At 40.7% G+C, this 16,826-nt stretch overlaps 2 protein-coding genes across 6 annotated transcripts in view; one reads left to right on the forward strand and one right to left on the reverse strand.

The window, feature by feature from the left end:
- si:dkeyp-120h9.1 (Y+L amino acid transporter 2-like) overlaps positions 1–2,755 on the reverse strand; it is a 158,675-nt gene extending 155,920 nt beyond the window's left edge. For 3 of the 5 annotated variants that reach the window (XM_048610163.1, XM_048610121.1, XM_048610112.1), the window contains exon 1: positions 2,565–2,684. The gene's annotated coding sequence lies outside the window, so the exon portion shown is untranslated. Of the gene's footprint in view, positions 1–2,564 lie in introns of all 5 variants that reach the window. The other 2 variants (XM_048610143.1, XM_048610136.1) reach the window with 2 other exon arrangements.
- Positions 2,756–2,766: 11 nt separating this feature from the next.
- LOC109934313 (F-actin-uncapping protein LRRC16A-like) overlaps positions 2,767–16,826 on the forward strand; it is a 403,104-nt gene continuing 389,044 nt past the window's right edge. The window contains exons 1-2 of the mRNA XM_048608843.1: positions 2,767–3,230; positions 3,652–3,749. Coding sequence (XP_048464800.1) covers positions 3,191–3,230; positions 3,652–3,749 — 138 coding nt within the window. The 5' untranslated portion in view covers positions 2,767–3,190. The remainder of the gene's footprint in view (positions 3,231–3,651; positions 3,750–16,826) is intronic.

Here is a 16,826-nt window from a genome sequence, read left to right on the forward strand (position 1 = left end):
CCAAGCAGCATCATAGGAGCAGTGTTCATCCAGCTCTACACCTTGTTGTCTCAGATAAAGAGCTTTCCTGGTCCTATGATGCTGCTTGGCTTGCTGTGTTCATCCAGCTCTACACCTTGTTATCTCAGATTCTCCAGCATCTGCAGTTCCTACTATCTCTGTTTAAACAAGCTGTTAGTCATCTGACCTAATACCTTGTCACATGGTTAATGCTATCTTTTTAAAATGAAGCACTCTGGGAAGTTTTATTACAGTCAAGATGCATCATCGATATAAGCTTTTGATGTTGTTGCAGTGATAAAATAAATTAAATGCAGGATTTTTTGTATTCCTTAAGCTGTTCCCAATATATTGGAAGCTTGCTAACTGCGAGAGGGCTGCATCATAAAATATATTGGCTTCGTGACGTTGTAGTTTGCAAATTTTTGAAGTAGTCTGTCATAAATCCTTCTTTGTCTTTGGCCTAAAAAAGGGATTCATGGTAGAGAATATGCCACCAATGAAAATGGACAGAAGATGCACTGTTCTAAGATAACTAGATGGTTTATTGCATGATGGCAATAAAATACAACTACATTTAGACAGGCCTAATTAGTAGAACCTTAGGGAGATGGTACAGAGACATCAGCTCCCTCTGAAAGTTAGAATGAAACTCCTAGCCTCCAACCACAGACTGTGTATTATCAGTAGACAGGGTGGAGCCAACGTAACAGCAATGTTAACTCCCTTCAGAATCATTACCTGATACAAAAAATTCTTTACATCCATTTGAAGTTACAGAATTTAATACAATTAAATAATAGAAACCCTGTTTAATTTACAGTATTGATGTCCCATGTCCAAATTAACTTGCTTACAAGGGCAAGGAGTGACAGGTGGAGTTTAATTTAGTTAAATGTGAAGTGCTGCAGTTCAATAAGGCAAACCAGGGTAAGACTTGTACGGTTAATGGTAGGGCCTTGGGGAGTGTTGATGAACAAGGGGACCTAGGGGTGCATGTGCATAGTTCCATTAAAGTGAAATTACAGGTAGACAGGATGTTGAAGAACGCGTTTGGCACACATGCCTTCATTGGTCAGAACATTGAGTATAGGAGTTGAGATATCACATTGGGGCTGTGCAGGACGTTGGTGAGGCTACTTTTAGAATAATGCATACAATTCTGATCACCCTTTTGTAGGAAAGATGTTGTTAAACTTGAGAAAGTGCAGAAAATATTTCAAGAATGATGCTGGTTAAGTTACAATCAAGTTATATCTGTAAGTTGATGGAAGCCACAATCAGAAATACCACATTGTTCTCATTCAGTGCCACACTCACATGGATAACTTAAATGTGTTGGCTGCCAATATGCCTGAGTTAAGAAAGTACATGAACAGCATTCTTTTCTCATGTACATAGTTTACATAGATTGATGATTAATGAAAACTTTCATAATAAACAATGTAAAATCTGCATTATCATGATTGAGGGTGCTACCACTGGTTGGAAGCATTCCTGGAGGGTTCATCACGTGATGTTCACCTCTCAATCATGCCAGCTGAATTCTCAGTATCAGTCACCTGATGTGCTCAATGCTAATCAAAATGTGAATAAACTATTCATTATCACAAATCATCCAAGTGGATAATCAGGCAAAGGGCTCCCCCGCCCCCCCCCCCGTCTCAGAAATAATCAAATATCACAGAGTAATTACAGAATAGCAGGTAACCATTCAACCCATTGTGTCTGTTCTGACCCTCTGCAGGAGGAGTTCAGTTGGTGCCATTCTCCCACTTTTCTTAATAGTTCTACATATTTGTCCTAGAGATAGTGATCCTATCACTGAAAAACATGATAGAATCCACCACATTCTTAAGTAGTGCATTCCAGTTCCTAATTATTCACAGTGTTGGGATGTTTATCTGCATGTTACCATAACTGAAATTGGTGTCTTTGGTTTGTGATGTATTCACTAATGAGAATAATTCTTCCCTATCTACTCTGTCGAGATCCATAACAAAAATAGAAATTGCTCAAAAAGCCCACAGGCCTGGTAGCATCTATAGAGAGAAAACAGAGTTAATGTTTTGTGTCGAGTGACACTTCCTCAAACCCTTCTGTCGAGTTCCATCGTCATTTGAATACTTCTATCAAATGCTCTCTCCTCGAGGGAGTACCATCCCACCTTCTCCCAATGCACCAAAACGTTCAGTTATTGGTTTGCACAAATTCCTTTCTTGTCCTGGAAGTTAGATTTTAATTCTGAGATGCAATCATGCGGGTTTGGCTACTCTTTATGAATTCTACATCTTTTATTAATCTTAGTTAAGTTCTGTAAAAGTTCCTCTGTACCATACCCAAAGACAATTACTCCTATTCATGTTTTCGCGGTTATCCCTACTGCTTCCACAATTTGATGGCACGAGAAGCATAGGAGTCGCCTGCCTGTTGTCTCTCTATATACTTATCGCTAGACCTCCCTTTCCTACACGTTTAAATGTTCAAATCAACATTCCAACGGCAGCGAATTTTATACATTAAATTTTCATGGAGGCTTACGTTTTCGAATTGTGCGTAATTACCTCAGTTTGGTGCAGATGTTAGCTGAAGATGTCCTTGAAATACAATTTATTCTACCATTGAGGACCATTAACAATGATAAATACCTCAATTTTTTTTAAGCAAAAAGCTGTTGTTGCAGGAGTGCCATATCAGCAGGTGGCGACGTCATCCTTTTTTTAAAGACAGGTTCACAAAAGTGACTGCACTGGTTTGCGGCTGTCTCTGCTCCCACCGCGGAGACGCCTTGTTTTGTGTGTGAGGGTTTTGAGGGATACGGGGATTTCCGGCCATGCCTACATCTCGCGAGCTGAGGGGGTGGAGTGTTGCGGTTTTGTCCTTCCGCTTAGACCTGTCTGCAATCAATGTGAATGGCTGGAGGTGGAAGATGATGTGAAAGGTCTGAGCGATTGGACGGCGGCAAAGCCCCAGGGTCGCTGAGGAATAGGAAGGCGAAGGAAAAGCAAGTAGAACGTTCACCAGGAGCAAAAATCCAGGGACAGAGAGGAAGGCTACATTGTGAAACACTGAGACATAGCAACATTATAACTGGGCGATAATGTAACCGTTGAGACCCCCTCACAACGCCTGCAAGCAGCCAGCACAAGCTAACTTTCACATAGCAGCACCGCGTTCTGTACTGGAAAACATGACTGAAGAGGCTTCCGAGGTTCCCAAAGAGCTGCTCGGTAAGGAACGAGTTTAGGTTTCTTAAGAATAAGCTGGGCAATGTTTTTTTTTCGCGATGGGAAACCAAACAAGCTGACTGGAATTGCCGAATCTCTTATTTGTTGGGGTTAGATAAATATTTTCTGTCGTAGTATCCAAGAGGATATATTGCGTTTGTTTATCCACTTTCAAATGCATGCCGTTTTTAGCTTAGCTTTGCTCCTTGTTCTGAATGTGCCCATATTTCCTGTGCTTTAATCGGGGTTTGTCATGTTTTTAGTCACTTAGGAATTCTATTTTGCTTCTGTACGGAATCAAGCAAGTGTGGGCAAGTGAGTTTACTTACCAAAAGATAAATCAAAAACGTGCATCACGTGATTTCCAAGGTTACGACATGGATAATGAGTGACTTTTTAATTTAGCGATTACTTTGTTTCTCAGACAGCGTCAGGGATGTTATTGGGAGGAAGATTAAAATCATCTCTAAGAAGAAGGTGAAACTTGAAGTCAAAGGCGACAAGGTGGAAAATAAAGTTCTGGTAAGAGATCAAAAACAATAAAATTATTAAATGTACCAAGGACACGTTCTGTTGAGGATACAATGTTCAGCATTTTAACACCATATAAACTGAAATACGGTGAGATGCCGCGCTTCCACCTCGGGTCAACGCGCACTTCTTCCAAATCTATTGCACCAAACTTGTGCTAAATATCACTGCATCGTTCAAGTGAATTATCAGACGGAAACCGTGGGTATTTAGAAGAAACCCTGTAGTTTGCCAGATTGGTGTACGTATATTATTGGTTATGTTAGGGTTAGGTGGTGAAGGGGGGGGGGGTGTAGTTGATTTAAAAAATAACAAATAGTTGATGACCATTTGGCCCTACAAACCTGCTCTGCTATTTGGTTAACCTGCTGGCACAGCTCCACCTTTCATACTGTTGCACAACCCTTCAAGCCCTTTGACCTCTCTCGAGCATAATGATTAAATATCCGTTTAGGGAATTGGACAGGCATAAGGAGGGTTTTTCAATGATATTTTTTCCATGCTTAAGCATCTGAAGTCATAGCCACCAGTGGTAAAACAATTTAAAATTCAGGGGTACTGAGGAGGTGATAATGAAAGGAATGTAGATAAAGGCTCTGGTGTAGAGGTAGTGTCCTTCCCTCTGAGCCAGGAGACTGAGGTTCACTGTTACCTGTTTCAGAGGTGTCCAATATCATCTCTAGTCTGGCCAATTAGAAAATAATGGAAAGGAGTATGGACATCTTGGAGTGTTGTGGGGCTTGATGAGACTACAAAAATATGGATGGGGCAAAGTCATGGAGTGATGTGAACTTCAAAATTAAGTTGCTTTTCTGAGAGGCGTTGTAGGCCAGAGAGCTGAGGTGATAGGTGAACAGAGCTCACCTGAGTGTTAAGGCACTGAGAGCTGAGCCTCTAGTTTAGAGTGGGTAGAAAGTGGGAACCCAGCAAAGTGTGTATTGGAATTCGATCATTCCAGTGGTAATGAAGGCGGAGTAAGGGCTTCACAAAAGATGAACCAGGGCTGGTTAAATGACAGCAAAAATTACTGGAGAAACTCGGCAGGTCTGGCAGCATCAACGGAGAGAAAGCAGAGTTAAAGTTTTTAGTGAGTTACCCTTTTTTTTTGGAAGTCGGGTGACATTGTGAAGTTGAAGTAGGCAGTTTTAGTAATGTTTGCGCTGAACGGCTGAGTCTTTATTCTGAGACAAAAATGGAAATTGCTGGCAAAACTCAGCCATATCGGGAAGAAAGTAGAGTTAATGTTTCGAGTCTGGTGACTCTGCAGTTCTTTGTTTTGTCTCTTATTCTGAGACTGGCTCTGTTCCTGTTTTTTTCCCCCCCTGCCCCCCCAGTCAGAGGAAGCATTTTCTCGACGTGTACCATGTCAAGTTTCTTCAAGAATGTTATGCTTCTGTTAAATTACCAATCGTTCTGAGAAAGTCCCAAGGAATGCAGGCTTAGTTTACTCGGTCTGTTCTCATTGGAAAAAACCCCCTCATCTCAGGAATCAGTCCAGTGAACCTCCATTGCACTCCCTTCAGGCCAAATGTGCCCGCCCTTGGATAAAGAGATCAAAACACACACAATTCCAGTTGCAGCTTCACCAGTGCTCTGTATAATTGCATTAATGTATTTATTTTTATATTCTAATTCCTTGTAATGAAGACAGTAAATTATTTGTTTTTTTTTTCCTGTTGTACCTGCATGTAACTTTGTGTGATTCATGTGCAAGGGCACAGAGGTTCCTCTGAATACAGATTTTTCAATTTCTCACAATTTAAAAAAAGTTACTTTTCCTAGCAAGGTGGATAATATTCCCATTTTGCCATCTTGCCTGCCATCTGTATTAATATTTTTGCCCACACACCCAATCTGTTTTATTTTTAATTCTTTCATGGGATATAGATGTCACTGGCTGGACCATTGTTTATTGCCCATCCCTTGTTGTCCTTGAGGGTGGTGGTGAACTGCTGTAGCCCGCGTGCTGTAGGTACACACACACAATGCCCTTAGGGAAGCAATTCCAAGATTTTGACCCAGCGACGCTGAAGAAACAGCGATGTGTTTCGAAATCAGGTGGTCAGTGGCTTGGAGAGGAACATGCAGGTTGGGTGATTCCCATGTATCTGAGGTGATATGGTGACTTAGTGATTAGCACTGCTGCTTCACAGTGTCAGGAACCTGAATTCAGCCTTGGACAAATGTCTGTGTGGAGTTTGTGCATTTTCCTCATGTCTGCGGGGGTTTCTTGCAGGTGCTTTGATTTCCTCCCACAGTCCAAAAATGTGCAGGCTAGATGGAGGGACTTATAGTCCATAGTGTGTAGGTGGATTAGCCATGGGAAATGCAAGGTTACAGGGATATGGTAGGGAGGCTGGGTTCTGGGTGGGATGCTCTTTGGAGGATCGGTGTAGATTCAAATGGTCTGTTTCCACACTGTGTAGGGATGTGATATCTGCAGCCCTTGTCCTTTTGAGATGTAAGTGTTGTGGATTTGGAAAGTACTGTCTAAGCATCTTTGAGTTTCTGCTGTGCGTCTTCTACATTGTACACGTTGCTGCTAATCCTTGTTGGAGATGGAGGAAGTGGATGCTTGTGGATGTGGTGCTTATCAAATGAGCTGTTTTGACCAGAATGGTGTCAAGCTGCTTGTATTTTAGAGTTGTACCCATCCAGGCAAGTTGGGGAGCATTGTGTTGCTCTCCTGGCTTGTACCTTGTAGATAATTGATAGGCTTTGAGGAGTCAAAGTGAGTTACTCGCCACAGGATCCCTAGCCTCTGACCTGCTCTTGTTGTAACTGTATTTACATGGCTTGTCCAGTTTACTTGCTGGTCAATGGTGATCTCTAGAGTGCTGATACTGGAGGATTCAGTGATGGTAGCATCATCACATATCAAAGGGCAGTGGTGGGATTGTCTCCTTCTTGGAGATGGTCAGTGCTCAGCATTTATGTGGTGCAAATGTTACCTGCCACTTATCTACCCAATTCTGGATGTTGTCCTGGTCTTGATGCTTTTCAACATGAACTGCTTCCGTATCTGAGTAGTCGCAAGTGATGTTGAGCATTGTGTAATCATTGGCAAATGCATCCTCATTTCTGACCTTTTATGAAGGTGGTTGGAGCAGCTGAAGGTGCTTGGGCCTAGGACACAATCTTGAAGAACTCCTACAGTGATGTGCTGGAGTTAAGATGACTGACATCCAACAACCTCAATCATTTTCCTATGTATCAGGTATGACTCAAGCCACTGGAGAGTTTGCCCTCTGATTCCTGTTGACTCCAGTTTTGCTCAGGTTTCTTGATGCCACATTCAAGTCCAGTGTGGCCTTGATGTCAAGGGCAGTTGCTCTCCACTCAACCCTAGAATTCAGCTCTTTGGTTCAAAAATGAACAAATGCTGTAATGATGTCAGGAGCTGGGTAGCCCTAGTGAGACCCAAACTGGGCAACTGTGAGTGGGTTATTTCTAAGTAGCTACTTCTCAGTAGTACTGTTGATGACACTTCTTTTTTTTTTTCTATTGATGATCAAGAGTAGACTAGGACAGTAATTGGCTTAGTTAGATGTATTTTCCTTTTTGTGTACAAGGCATACCCAGGTAATTTTCCACATTGTCAGGTAGATCTGTGTTATAGCTGTACTGGAATAGGTTGGTTAGAGGTGCAGCAAATTCTGAAGCTCAAGTCATTTAGTATTGTTGCTGAAATGTTGTCAGGACCCTCGGCATTTGTGGTATCTGGTGCTTTCAACTGTTTCTTGATATCACATGGAGTGAATTGAAGATTGGTATGTGTGATGCTGGGGACTGCTGGAGGAGGCAGAGTTGGATCTTCTGTCATGATTGTATCCAGGGCAGCCAGGTGGACCTCCTAGAAATAGAATTCCCTGATTGGGGCTGTTAACCTGGTCCAATCAGGGAGCCCTGGCTGACAGATATAAACAGGATTGTCAGGGGTTTTGTTCCCTCTGAGGAAACCGGGCCAGTGTCAAGTACTATGCACATGTAAATAAAGGGTGATTTGGTGAAGGGATACTGGCCTCTATAGAGTTATTTCAGTGGCAACGAGAGGAAAAACTAGGCTCATGAAGAAATTCACTTGCTACAGTCGTCTTTCAAGTTGGGGTGAGCATCTGGGAAGCTTTACTTGTTCGATCCTGCCATTTAAGACTGCGCCCAGTATGTGGAAAGAATGCATTATTTTTTTCTGGGCAAATGACATTGGGGCAGATGAAAAGCAACGAGTTATTCTTCTGACAGCTGGTGCACATGCAGCTTTCTCAGTTATTGGGAGCCTAACATTTCCTGAGGCATCTGATACTAAAATCTTTCAAGAGTTGATGGATTTAACTAAGGATTATTATGACCCCCAAGTCTCCTCTAATTCTGAGACAGTATCAGCAGTTCAAGAACCAGGGGAATGTGTTGCAATTTTTGATGTGGTTGAGACTTTGTTTTGACCATTACTGAGTTGCTGAGACACTGTTTGGTATGTGGGATTAATGATGTAACCATATAAAAGTGCCTACCAGCTGAAGCCCAACTGGACTTCAGACAGGTGCTACAGCTGGCTTTGTCATTAGAAAATGTGCCAAGAGGAGAATGAATTAGTGTATGCTGATGGAAGTGGATGCCCTCAGCAGACCGACTGAGCTTGGGGGACACCATTTCCGTGAAGGCAACTGCACTGCCTCGCTCAGGACACAGAGCACCTCTGTTCAGGCTAAGTCAGCCCACAGCAAAATCCCCAAAACAAAGCCAAGCCTCAGCCAAATGGGTAATGCTTTCTTCAGGATGTGGGCTGCCAAACCATTGTAGCTGTTGCTGGTATGTGGACTTTACAGCAAAAGAGTCCCACTAGGCCTGAATGGAACAAGAGAACTCACAGGCTGATATTCAGAAGACTGCACCGGAAAGCCCACCTACATCTGGCTCAGAACAAAATTGTTTAGCAACATCTGAATCGGAACCATAGGTCTAAGTTGAGACGGGAACGATATAAAAATGAATCTGAGAGGTAACTTCTTAACATATATGGTGGTGCATGTATGGAACAAGCTGCGAAAGGAAGTGGTGGAGGCTGGTACAATTACAACATTTAAAAGTCGTCCGAATGGGTATATGATTAGGAAGAGTTGAGGGATAAGGGCCAAATACAACTAGGTCACATTGGAATGTCTGGTTGGCGCTGACGAGTTGGATCAAAGGGTCTGTTTCATCGCTGTATGACTGAGTATTAACCCTCTAAATAACCTAAAACACGCATGCACCTCACACTGATTGAAGAAAAAAACTTTGCTTGCAGAAAGTGCTGGTCAGACAATTGGCCATTGTTTATCAGCAGAGAATTGGAGTATTTCCTAAAGTAGAATGGCATTTGACCAATGAGGGCCGCTCCATACAATCCACTGTCCAATGGTCTGGGGGAAAGAGCAGTCCCCATTTTAAAAGCAGGATTAAGCAAGAGCCACCGTTTAAGGGATGGAAATTGTCCCACGTGGCTAAGAGGCATGGTTGGCACAAGGAGTGGTGCTGTGATTTAATGTACAAAGTTAGGGTAGGTGAAGTGCTCCTGAACAGGCATGTGGATCACATGAAAGCTGCAAATGGGGCTGGAGCAAAATGTAGCCAGCCTCTCAAAGCTGCAGGAAAGGCTGTCAGAACCTGTTGCTTCTCCCCCACCATGCCGAAGAAACTTCGGAGTCTGAGATGGACACACTGCCTAAAGAAGAGGATAAATTTCTTAGATGCTCCAGGCACAAGAGATGGGCTACAGTCTGGTACATGCTGCCCATTTCAGGGACTGAGTCAAAGGAACCAGGCCCAGTGTGAAAATGCCCCAGCAGAGGCTACAAGAGAAAGAACAGAACAGGCCATGTCCCTGGACTCTAACTATGGGTAAAGTGCCTGATGTTTGGAGGGTGGCTAATATTGTATCTCTCTTTGTTTAAGAAAGGTTGTAAAGAGAAACTGAGGAACTATAGACCTGTGAGTTTGACTTTGGTTGTGGGTGAATTGTTGGTGATTTTATAAAATGGATTTATGGACATTTAGAGAGGGGAGAAATCAATTAGGGACAATCAGCATGGTTTTTTTTTTTGAGGAAAGTCATATCTCTCAAACTCGATTAAATTTTTTAGGGAAGTTACCAAAAAGATTGAGGGGAGAGCAGTAGACATTGTTTACTTGGACTTTACTAAAGCCTTTGACAAGGTTCTGCATGATAGACTAATTAGTAAAGTTAGGTCACATGAGTTTCAGGGTGAGCTTGCCAATTGGATACACAATTGGCTTAATGGCAGGAGACCGAGGTGGAGGGTTCCTTTTCAGACTAGAGGCCTGTCTCCAGCAGTGTTCCTTCAGGATTGGTTCTGGGTCCTCTTGTTTGTCATTTATATAAATGACTTGAATGAGAATATAGAAGGCATGGTTGGTAAGTTTGTGTACGACACCAAAAATGGTGGCATAGTAGACAGTGAAGAAGGTTTTCTAAGATTACATGAAATGGGTCAATGGGCTGAAAATTGGCAGATGGAGTTCAGTCTGAACAAATGTGAGGTATTGCATTTAGGTACAATAAACAAGGGCAGGGCTTATACAATTAATGGTAGGGCTTTGGATAGAACAGAGGGACCTGGGGTGCCGGTACATAATTCTTTGAAGTTTGTATCATGTATAGACAAGGTGGTTAAAAGGGTATTTTGGCACACTTGCCTTCATTACTCAGTCCTTTAGAGTACAGGAGTTGAGAAGTCATTTGAGGCTGCATAGGATATTGGTGAGGCCTCTTTGAAATACTGTGTCCAGTTCTAGTTGCCTAGTTATAGGAAGGATATTATTAAGCTGGGGAGCATTCAGAAGAGATTTACAGGATGTTGCCAGGTATGGAAGGTTTGAGTTATAAAGAAAGGCTTGAATAGGTTGAGAAATTTTTCACCGGCACGTGGGAGGTTGAGAGGTGAGCTTTTATGTAAAATCATGAGGGGCATGGTTAAGGTTAATGGTAGTTGACTTTTCCTAAGATTGGGGTTTTCAAGGCTAGGGGTCATATTTTGGGCATGAGAAGAGAGAGATTTTTAAAAAGACATAAGGAGCAAATCTTTTATACAGAGGGTGGTTCATGTGCAGAATTAACTTTCTGAGGGAATGGTGGATACAAGTAAAGTTACAGCATTTAAAAGACATTTTAGATAAGCACATGAATAGGAAAAATTTGGAGGGATATGGGCCAGGAGCAGGCAGGTGGGACTAGTTTAATTTGGGATTACGTTCGGCATGGATGGTTGGACTGAAGGGTCTGTTTCGGTGCTGTATGACCTAGAAGGGGAAAGATGTACCAATTATAATGAGGTCAGCCAAATGGACCTCCATAGAATGAGTTCCCTGATTGGGGCTGTTAACCTGTTCCAATTAGGGTGCCTTGGCTGACACAAACAGGAGTGTCAGAAGTTCTGTTGACTCAGAGCTGGCTCTGAGGATGCCTGACCAGTGTCAAGTACACTGCATGGGTAAAATAAGGGATGACTTGGTGATGGGATACTGGCCTCGAGTTATTTTATCATCCAATTGGCATTTATGGCTGGTGATTGTTGCGAATGCTCTTCAACCTTGTCTTTTGCACTGGCTGGGCTCTACCATCATTGAGGATGGGTGTGTATATATATGTGAAGCCTTCTCCAGTGAGTTGTTTAATTATCCACCACCATTCACATCGGAGTGTGATTGATTGAATCTCAGAGCTCAGATCTGATCTGTAGGTTATGGAATTGCTTAGCTCTGCTTATTGCTTGCTGCTTATGCTCTTTTGCATACAATTAGTCCTGTTTTGTAGCTTCACTTACTAGACACCATTTTTTCAGTATGCCTAGTGCAACTGCTGGCATGACATGCTGCACTCTTCTATATATAGTCTCTTACATTCTCCTCACTACTCCTCCCTTCTCCCTTCTGATCTAACTTTCTATCCTCAATGGATGAGGATCAAATACTCATCCTTTTGATACTCAAAGGAAAACCTGCTCACCACAGTGTCCTATTTTATTCCTGTTCTTTGGTCTACTAAACAATCTTCAGTCCACCCTTAACCAATTTCCAAACCTGTGATTCCAAGTTTTTGTTCAATTTGTCTTTTCTGTAGCACCTGAAGTTTTATTTTAAACTCTATATGGTACATCTGGTTACCCCTCATCCATTTTTTTCTGTGACATCCTCCAAAATCTTGAACAGACTTGCAAAACACTATTTTCCTTTCATAAATCCATGTTGTCTCTAGCTGTTTTATTTTGTGTATCCTAACATCTTGCTGTAGATTTTACATACTTCTGATAAACAAGTTAGCCTATGATTTTAATTTCTGTCTTCCATACGTAAATACTGAGGTAATGATTTACTGTCTTCTAATCCTTGAACTGTTATAAAATCTTAAATTCTGTAAGATGAGCTCAGTTGCCTGGTCAGCTGGTTTGCAATACAGTGATAATAGTAACATAGGATCAGTTCCTATACTGCCTGAGTACCATGAAGAACTCTCCTTGTTAACCTCTTCCCCTTGCCTGAGATGTTATGACCCTCTGGTTAAACCACCACTACCCATCTCTGTCTTGCTGTTTCTACTCTCACTGTCTCTGGTGCGCTTGCTCTTGCGCTTGTGTTCTGTCTCGCACTCTCCCTCCCTAAGGAGAAAACAACCCTGTGGTCCAGTAGGACTATGGTGATACCACCTGTATCTTTTTATTCTCCATTATGTCTGTTCCTGAAGCTTTTAGCATTTGGGAGCAGAAGTAAGCCATTCATACATTATAGCTTGCTCACTATCGATTAAGTTTGTGGCAGATCTGAGTCTTACTTTTCACTCACCTTAGTTCCATATCCATTAATACCCTTCCCAACCAAAATCTGTTGGGGAATTTGGCAATCTCTGTTGGGAGGGGTGATCAGGTGAAAATTATCACTTTTTTTCCCTCAATATTGATATTTCTTTATTGTGAGCATTGGTTTGTTTTTTCTGACGTTTTGATTTTGGGTTTCTTTGAAATTGTCATTACTGGAAAAAAGTGCTGAAAACAAAATGCTGGATGCACACAGTGGACTTGTCAGTATTTGGCAGGAAAAGAGACAGGTTAATTCATTAGGTGCAGGCTATACATTGTTTTGTCATTAAATATACTGTAATTTTCCAAAGAGGCAACAGGAATGGGGAGAGCAGGTAATAAGCGGACTGACTCCAATACAATGAGACAGCTGATAGATTTGCATGCAAGTTATTTATAAAGCAAGAAAGAGATGAAAAGCTGGTGTATCAACTTTCCACAGATGTGTTCCTGATAGTAGTATTCAGATGGGTTTGCTTCTGATTTCGCGCAATTGTTTATATTGTACTTGTGGCGTCAGACAGCCTGCAGATCTGCTTAATTTGTGTTGAGTTTCAGTTCTAACAACCTTTTTTGTGCCTTGTTGCACAAGTGTTTTGAAGTCTTTAAATTGAACTTGTAATTTGAAGTTTACAGAACTCGAACTGAATTTATGTTGTGACTTTTCCATTTAACTTAACCTGTTTATATGGGCGTTGATTGGAAAATAGCATTATAATTTTTGGAATTAGATCGGGGCTTGTGATTAAAATAGTGCATAGGAGCAAACAGCTCAGCTGTGTCACACAGGTATGAATTTGCTCTAGCTATTGCCTCTTATTCCAGTCAATTGCCAAGTTGTATCTTAATATTGCAGAATTTTAACAGTATAAAAGAAGTGATGCTTACATTTAAAAAAAAAAATGATGTACGAACTGGAATTTATTTCACACGTCTCCTTTATGTACAGAAATTTATTTTGCTGATGGAAACAACTCAGAATATTTTTGCATTCTTTTCAGTATTCTACAAATAACTGGTCTGTCTTTTACAATCTGAGGACATAAAGTGCTTTACAAGCAATGAGATTCTTTAGAAGAATAGTCACTAATGTAGAACAAGCAATAGTAGGTTGTGATCAGCATTGTAGTAGGAAGCAGATAATCTGTTGTAGTGATATTGCTGAAGGAACATGAGAACAAGAGTAGGCCATTCAGCCCCTCAATCCTGCTCTGCCATTCAATAAGATCATGGCTGATCTGTGGCCTAACTCAATATGCCTGCCTTAAGACCATTTTAAACCTTGATATCCATGCTTAACAGAAATTTATCTTTGTCAGATTTAAATTTAGCAATTGAATTACCATTGACTGCTCAGTGAGAAAGAGTTCCAAATCTCCACTACTCTTTGGTAGAAGTGCTGTTAAACATTTTTCCTGAGCGATCTGGCCTTAATTCTTAACACCTGATGACCAGATATCATCCTTTTTAAACCTGTGTTGAACTCCCTCCAAGGCCAACACATCCATGTGGTGCCTTGATCTACTCTCAGTACTCTTACTGGGGTCTAACGAGGGTTTTGTATAACTGTAGCATAATGTCTGCATCCTTGTACTACAGTCCTTTTCGATATGAAGACAAGCATTCCATTAGATGCCTTTGACTATTTTCTGCACCTGTTTGTGGCACATCTAAAGAGCTACACATGTAAACCCCCAAATCCCATTCAATGTTCACAATATTTATATTTATGCCTTAAAAAAAATACCTTGATCTAACCTTTTTTCGGTCTGAAATCAGGAACCTTGCACTTGTATTAAAATCCGTCTGCCACAGCTTTGCCCATTCACCTCATCTCTCAATATCCTGTTATAATTTTTATGCTGTTGGAGGAAGTGGCTGAGGCTGGTACAATTCCAATATTTAAGACCTCTGATGGGTACATGAATAGGAAGAGTTTAGAGGGATATGGGACAACGGTGGCAAATGTGACTAGATTGATTTTAGGATATCTGGTCGGCATGGACGAGTTGGACAGCAGAGTCTGTTTCCATGCTGCACCTCTGAATACCACTTCTTTTTATTTTTATAGTTTTCAACAAAATATTTGTGCACTTCTACAATTGTGGTATATAATTATAAAGCACTTGAACTAAGTTTGTACTTCATAACACATTTTCTTTTGGGGGCTTGTAGTAATAATTGAATTTATATATTTATCTTAAACTTTTTGTAGCATTAGCAATATATAAGACAAATGCAATACAGTGACCAGTAATTTACTCCCAAAATTTGGGAAATAGTGCTGTTTTGGAATAGAGGTGGGACAGGTAGAATTAACTAATGCAATAGGAAATGTTGTTAGATGAAATATTGTCATGATTTATTTCCTAATCCTGCATAACTACACAATCCATCTTCAGTAACATTTTATTTTGATCTGATCCTCAAAGTTCTTTTGAAAGGCTGTTAGATATTGTATTGGCATTTAAATTTGTGCATTGTTCAGGAACTACGGAAGATCCAGTTTTATTATTTGACACCTGAACTAAACAGTGCATGTGTCCTGGAAGTTAATCTTCCCTCCATTGACATCAATAGAAAAGGCATTAATTTTATTAACTTTTTTGAGGGGAGGGGTGCTTGACATGCACAATTTGTTCTCATTTTGTTATGCAATCTTCAAATTAACTAGTCTTCAAAAATAATTATTTAATTGTGAAATGCTTTGGAATGTCCTGAGGGTATAATAATTTTGTACTTGCAAAGCAAATTTACTTCATAGAATCTCTACAGAGTGAAATAGGGCCTTCAGCCCAACAAGTCCACACCGACCCTCAGAGCATCCCATTCCCCAATAACGCACTTAATCTATACATGGCTGAACACAATGGGCAATTTAGCATGGGCAATCCACCTAACCTGCACATCTTTGGACTGTGGGAGGAAACCCACGCAGACACGGGGAGAATGTGCAAACTCCACACAGACATTCGCCCGAGGGTGAAATCAAACCTGGGTTCCTGGCGCTGAGAGGCAGCAGTGCTAATCACTGTGCCATCCCTTATTCAGTTACATTTGGCGGGGGGGTGAAAAAAGCAAAAAACTGAGGTTGTTATGAACACTTGTAATTGAATTTGCATTGTGATAAGTGACTCTTTCATTTTATTAATCTGCATATTGTTTGTCAACAGTTCATAAAGTGTTACATGGTACTGACTCATCAGCTTTGAGTGTGGTGGGAAATTGTGCTGAAACCAGTAGGCTTTACTACTGTACATTATATTTCTTGTGTAATAAAGTAATCTCCTTGTTTCTAAACTCCTCAGTTAAAACAAGTCATGATAACCAGACCTGAAAATACCCATGGTTCATTCTGATGCTTTTTAGCTCAAATATTTGTTTCAAAGAATGCTTTTTTTTTTTGCTTGTTAAGGATATTAAACTCCAGTGATTATGCTGTCAACAAAATACTTTTTGAATTGACTGAACAATGTTATAAGTATTGGGACAGATCACAGACCTGCCAGAGTTTGAGTATAAATGTATTTTCAGGTGTGTTATTGAACCGAGTTCCCTGTTTTCTTTTTAAGAAGCTTTTATTTTCCTTTTCTAAATTTACATTTTACCTTGAACAAATTTAAGCTGCTTGCTTAATACATGCTTTGTCAAAGTATAATTTGTTTCCTGCTCTAAATCCATCCTAGTATTGTCAATACGATAATGATGGATCTGTTCATATCAGCCATTTTCTTTGTTTGCAACTCTAGGTCAAAGAGTCCTAGATTAATGGAATTCTGTCTGGATTATGCTTTTTAAAATAGTATATCATTTAGTGAAGTACTTAAGTAGGAAACTGAGGATCATGGTATATTACTATGGTGACACAGGCTTAATTGTGATTTGTAGTAAATATGCAGAACACACTTGCAACAGTGCTGTGCAACTAAGACTACATTTTCCTTGGAATAAAATAGGTTTTCAGTGTTAAGCGAGCAGAGTGGACTTCCTTCCAATTTTGTAGACTTAAAAGTAAAATTTTATATTTGTGATTAAAATAAAATGCACATTTATATAATGCCACACATAGTAAAACTGGAAGAGATGCTTCAGAAGCAGATGAAAAATGATAGCTGATTAATGGAAATGTGAAGTGTTGGGAGGCTGCATGGAAGTTAGAATAGGAAGAAGTGGAGAATTTGAGTTGGGTTGATGAACTGAAGGAGGTTATGGGGTT

This window comes from Rhincodon typus, chromosome 2, assembly GCF_021869965.1.
Source record: "Rhincodon typus isolate 14 chromosome 2, sRhiTyp1.1, whole genome shotgun sequence".
NCBI lineage: Eukaryota > Metazoa > Chordata > Chondrichthyes > Orectolobiformes > Rhincodontidae > Rhincodon > Rhincodon typus.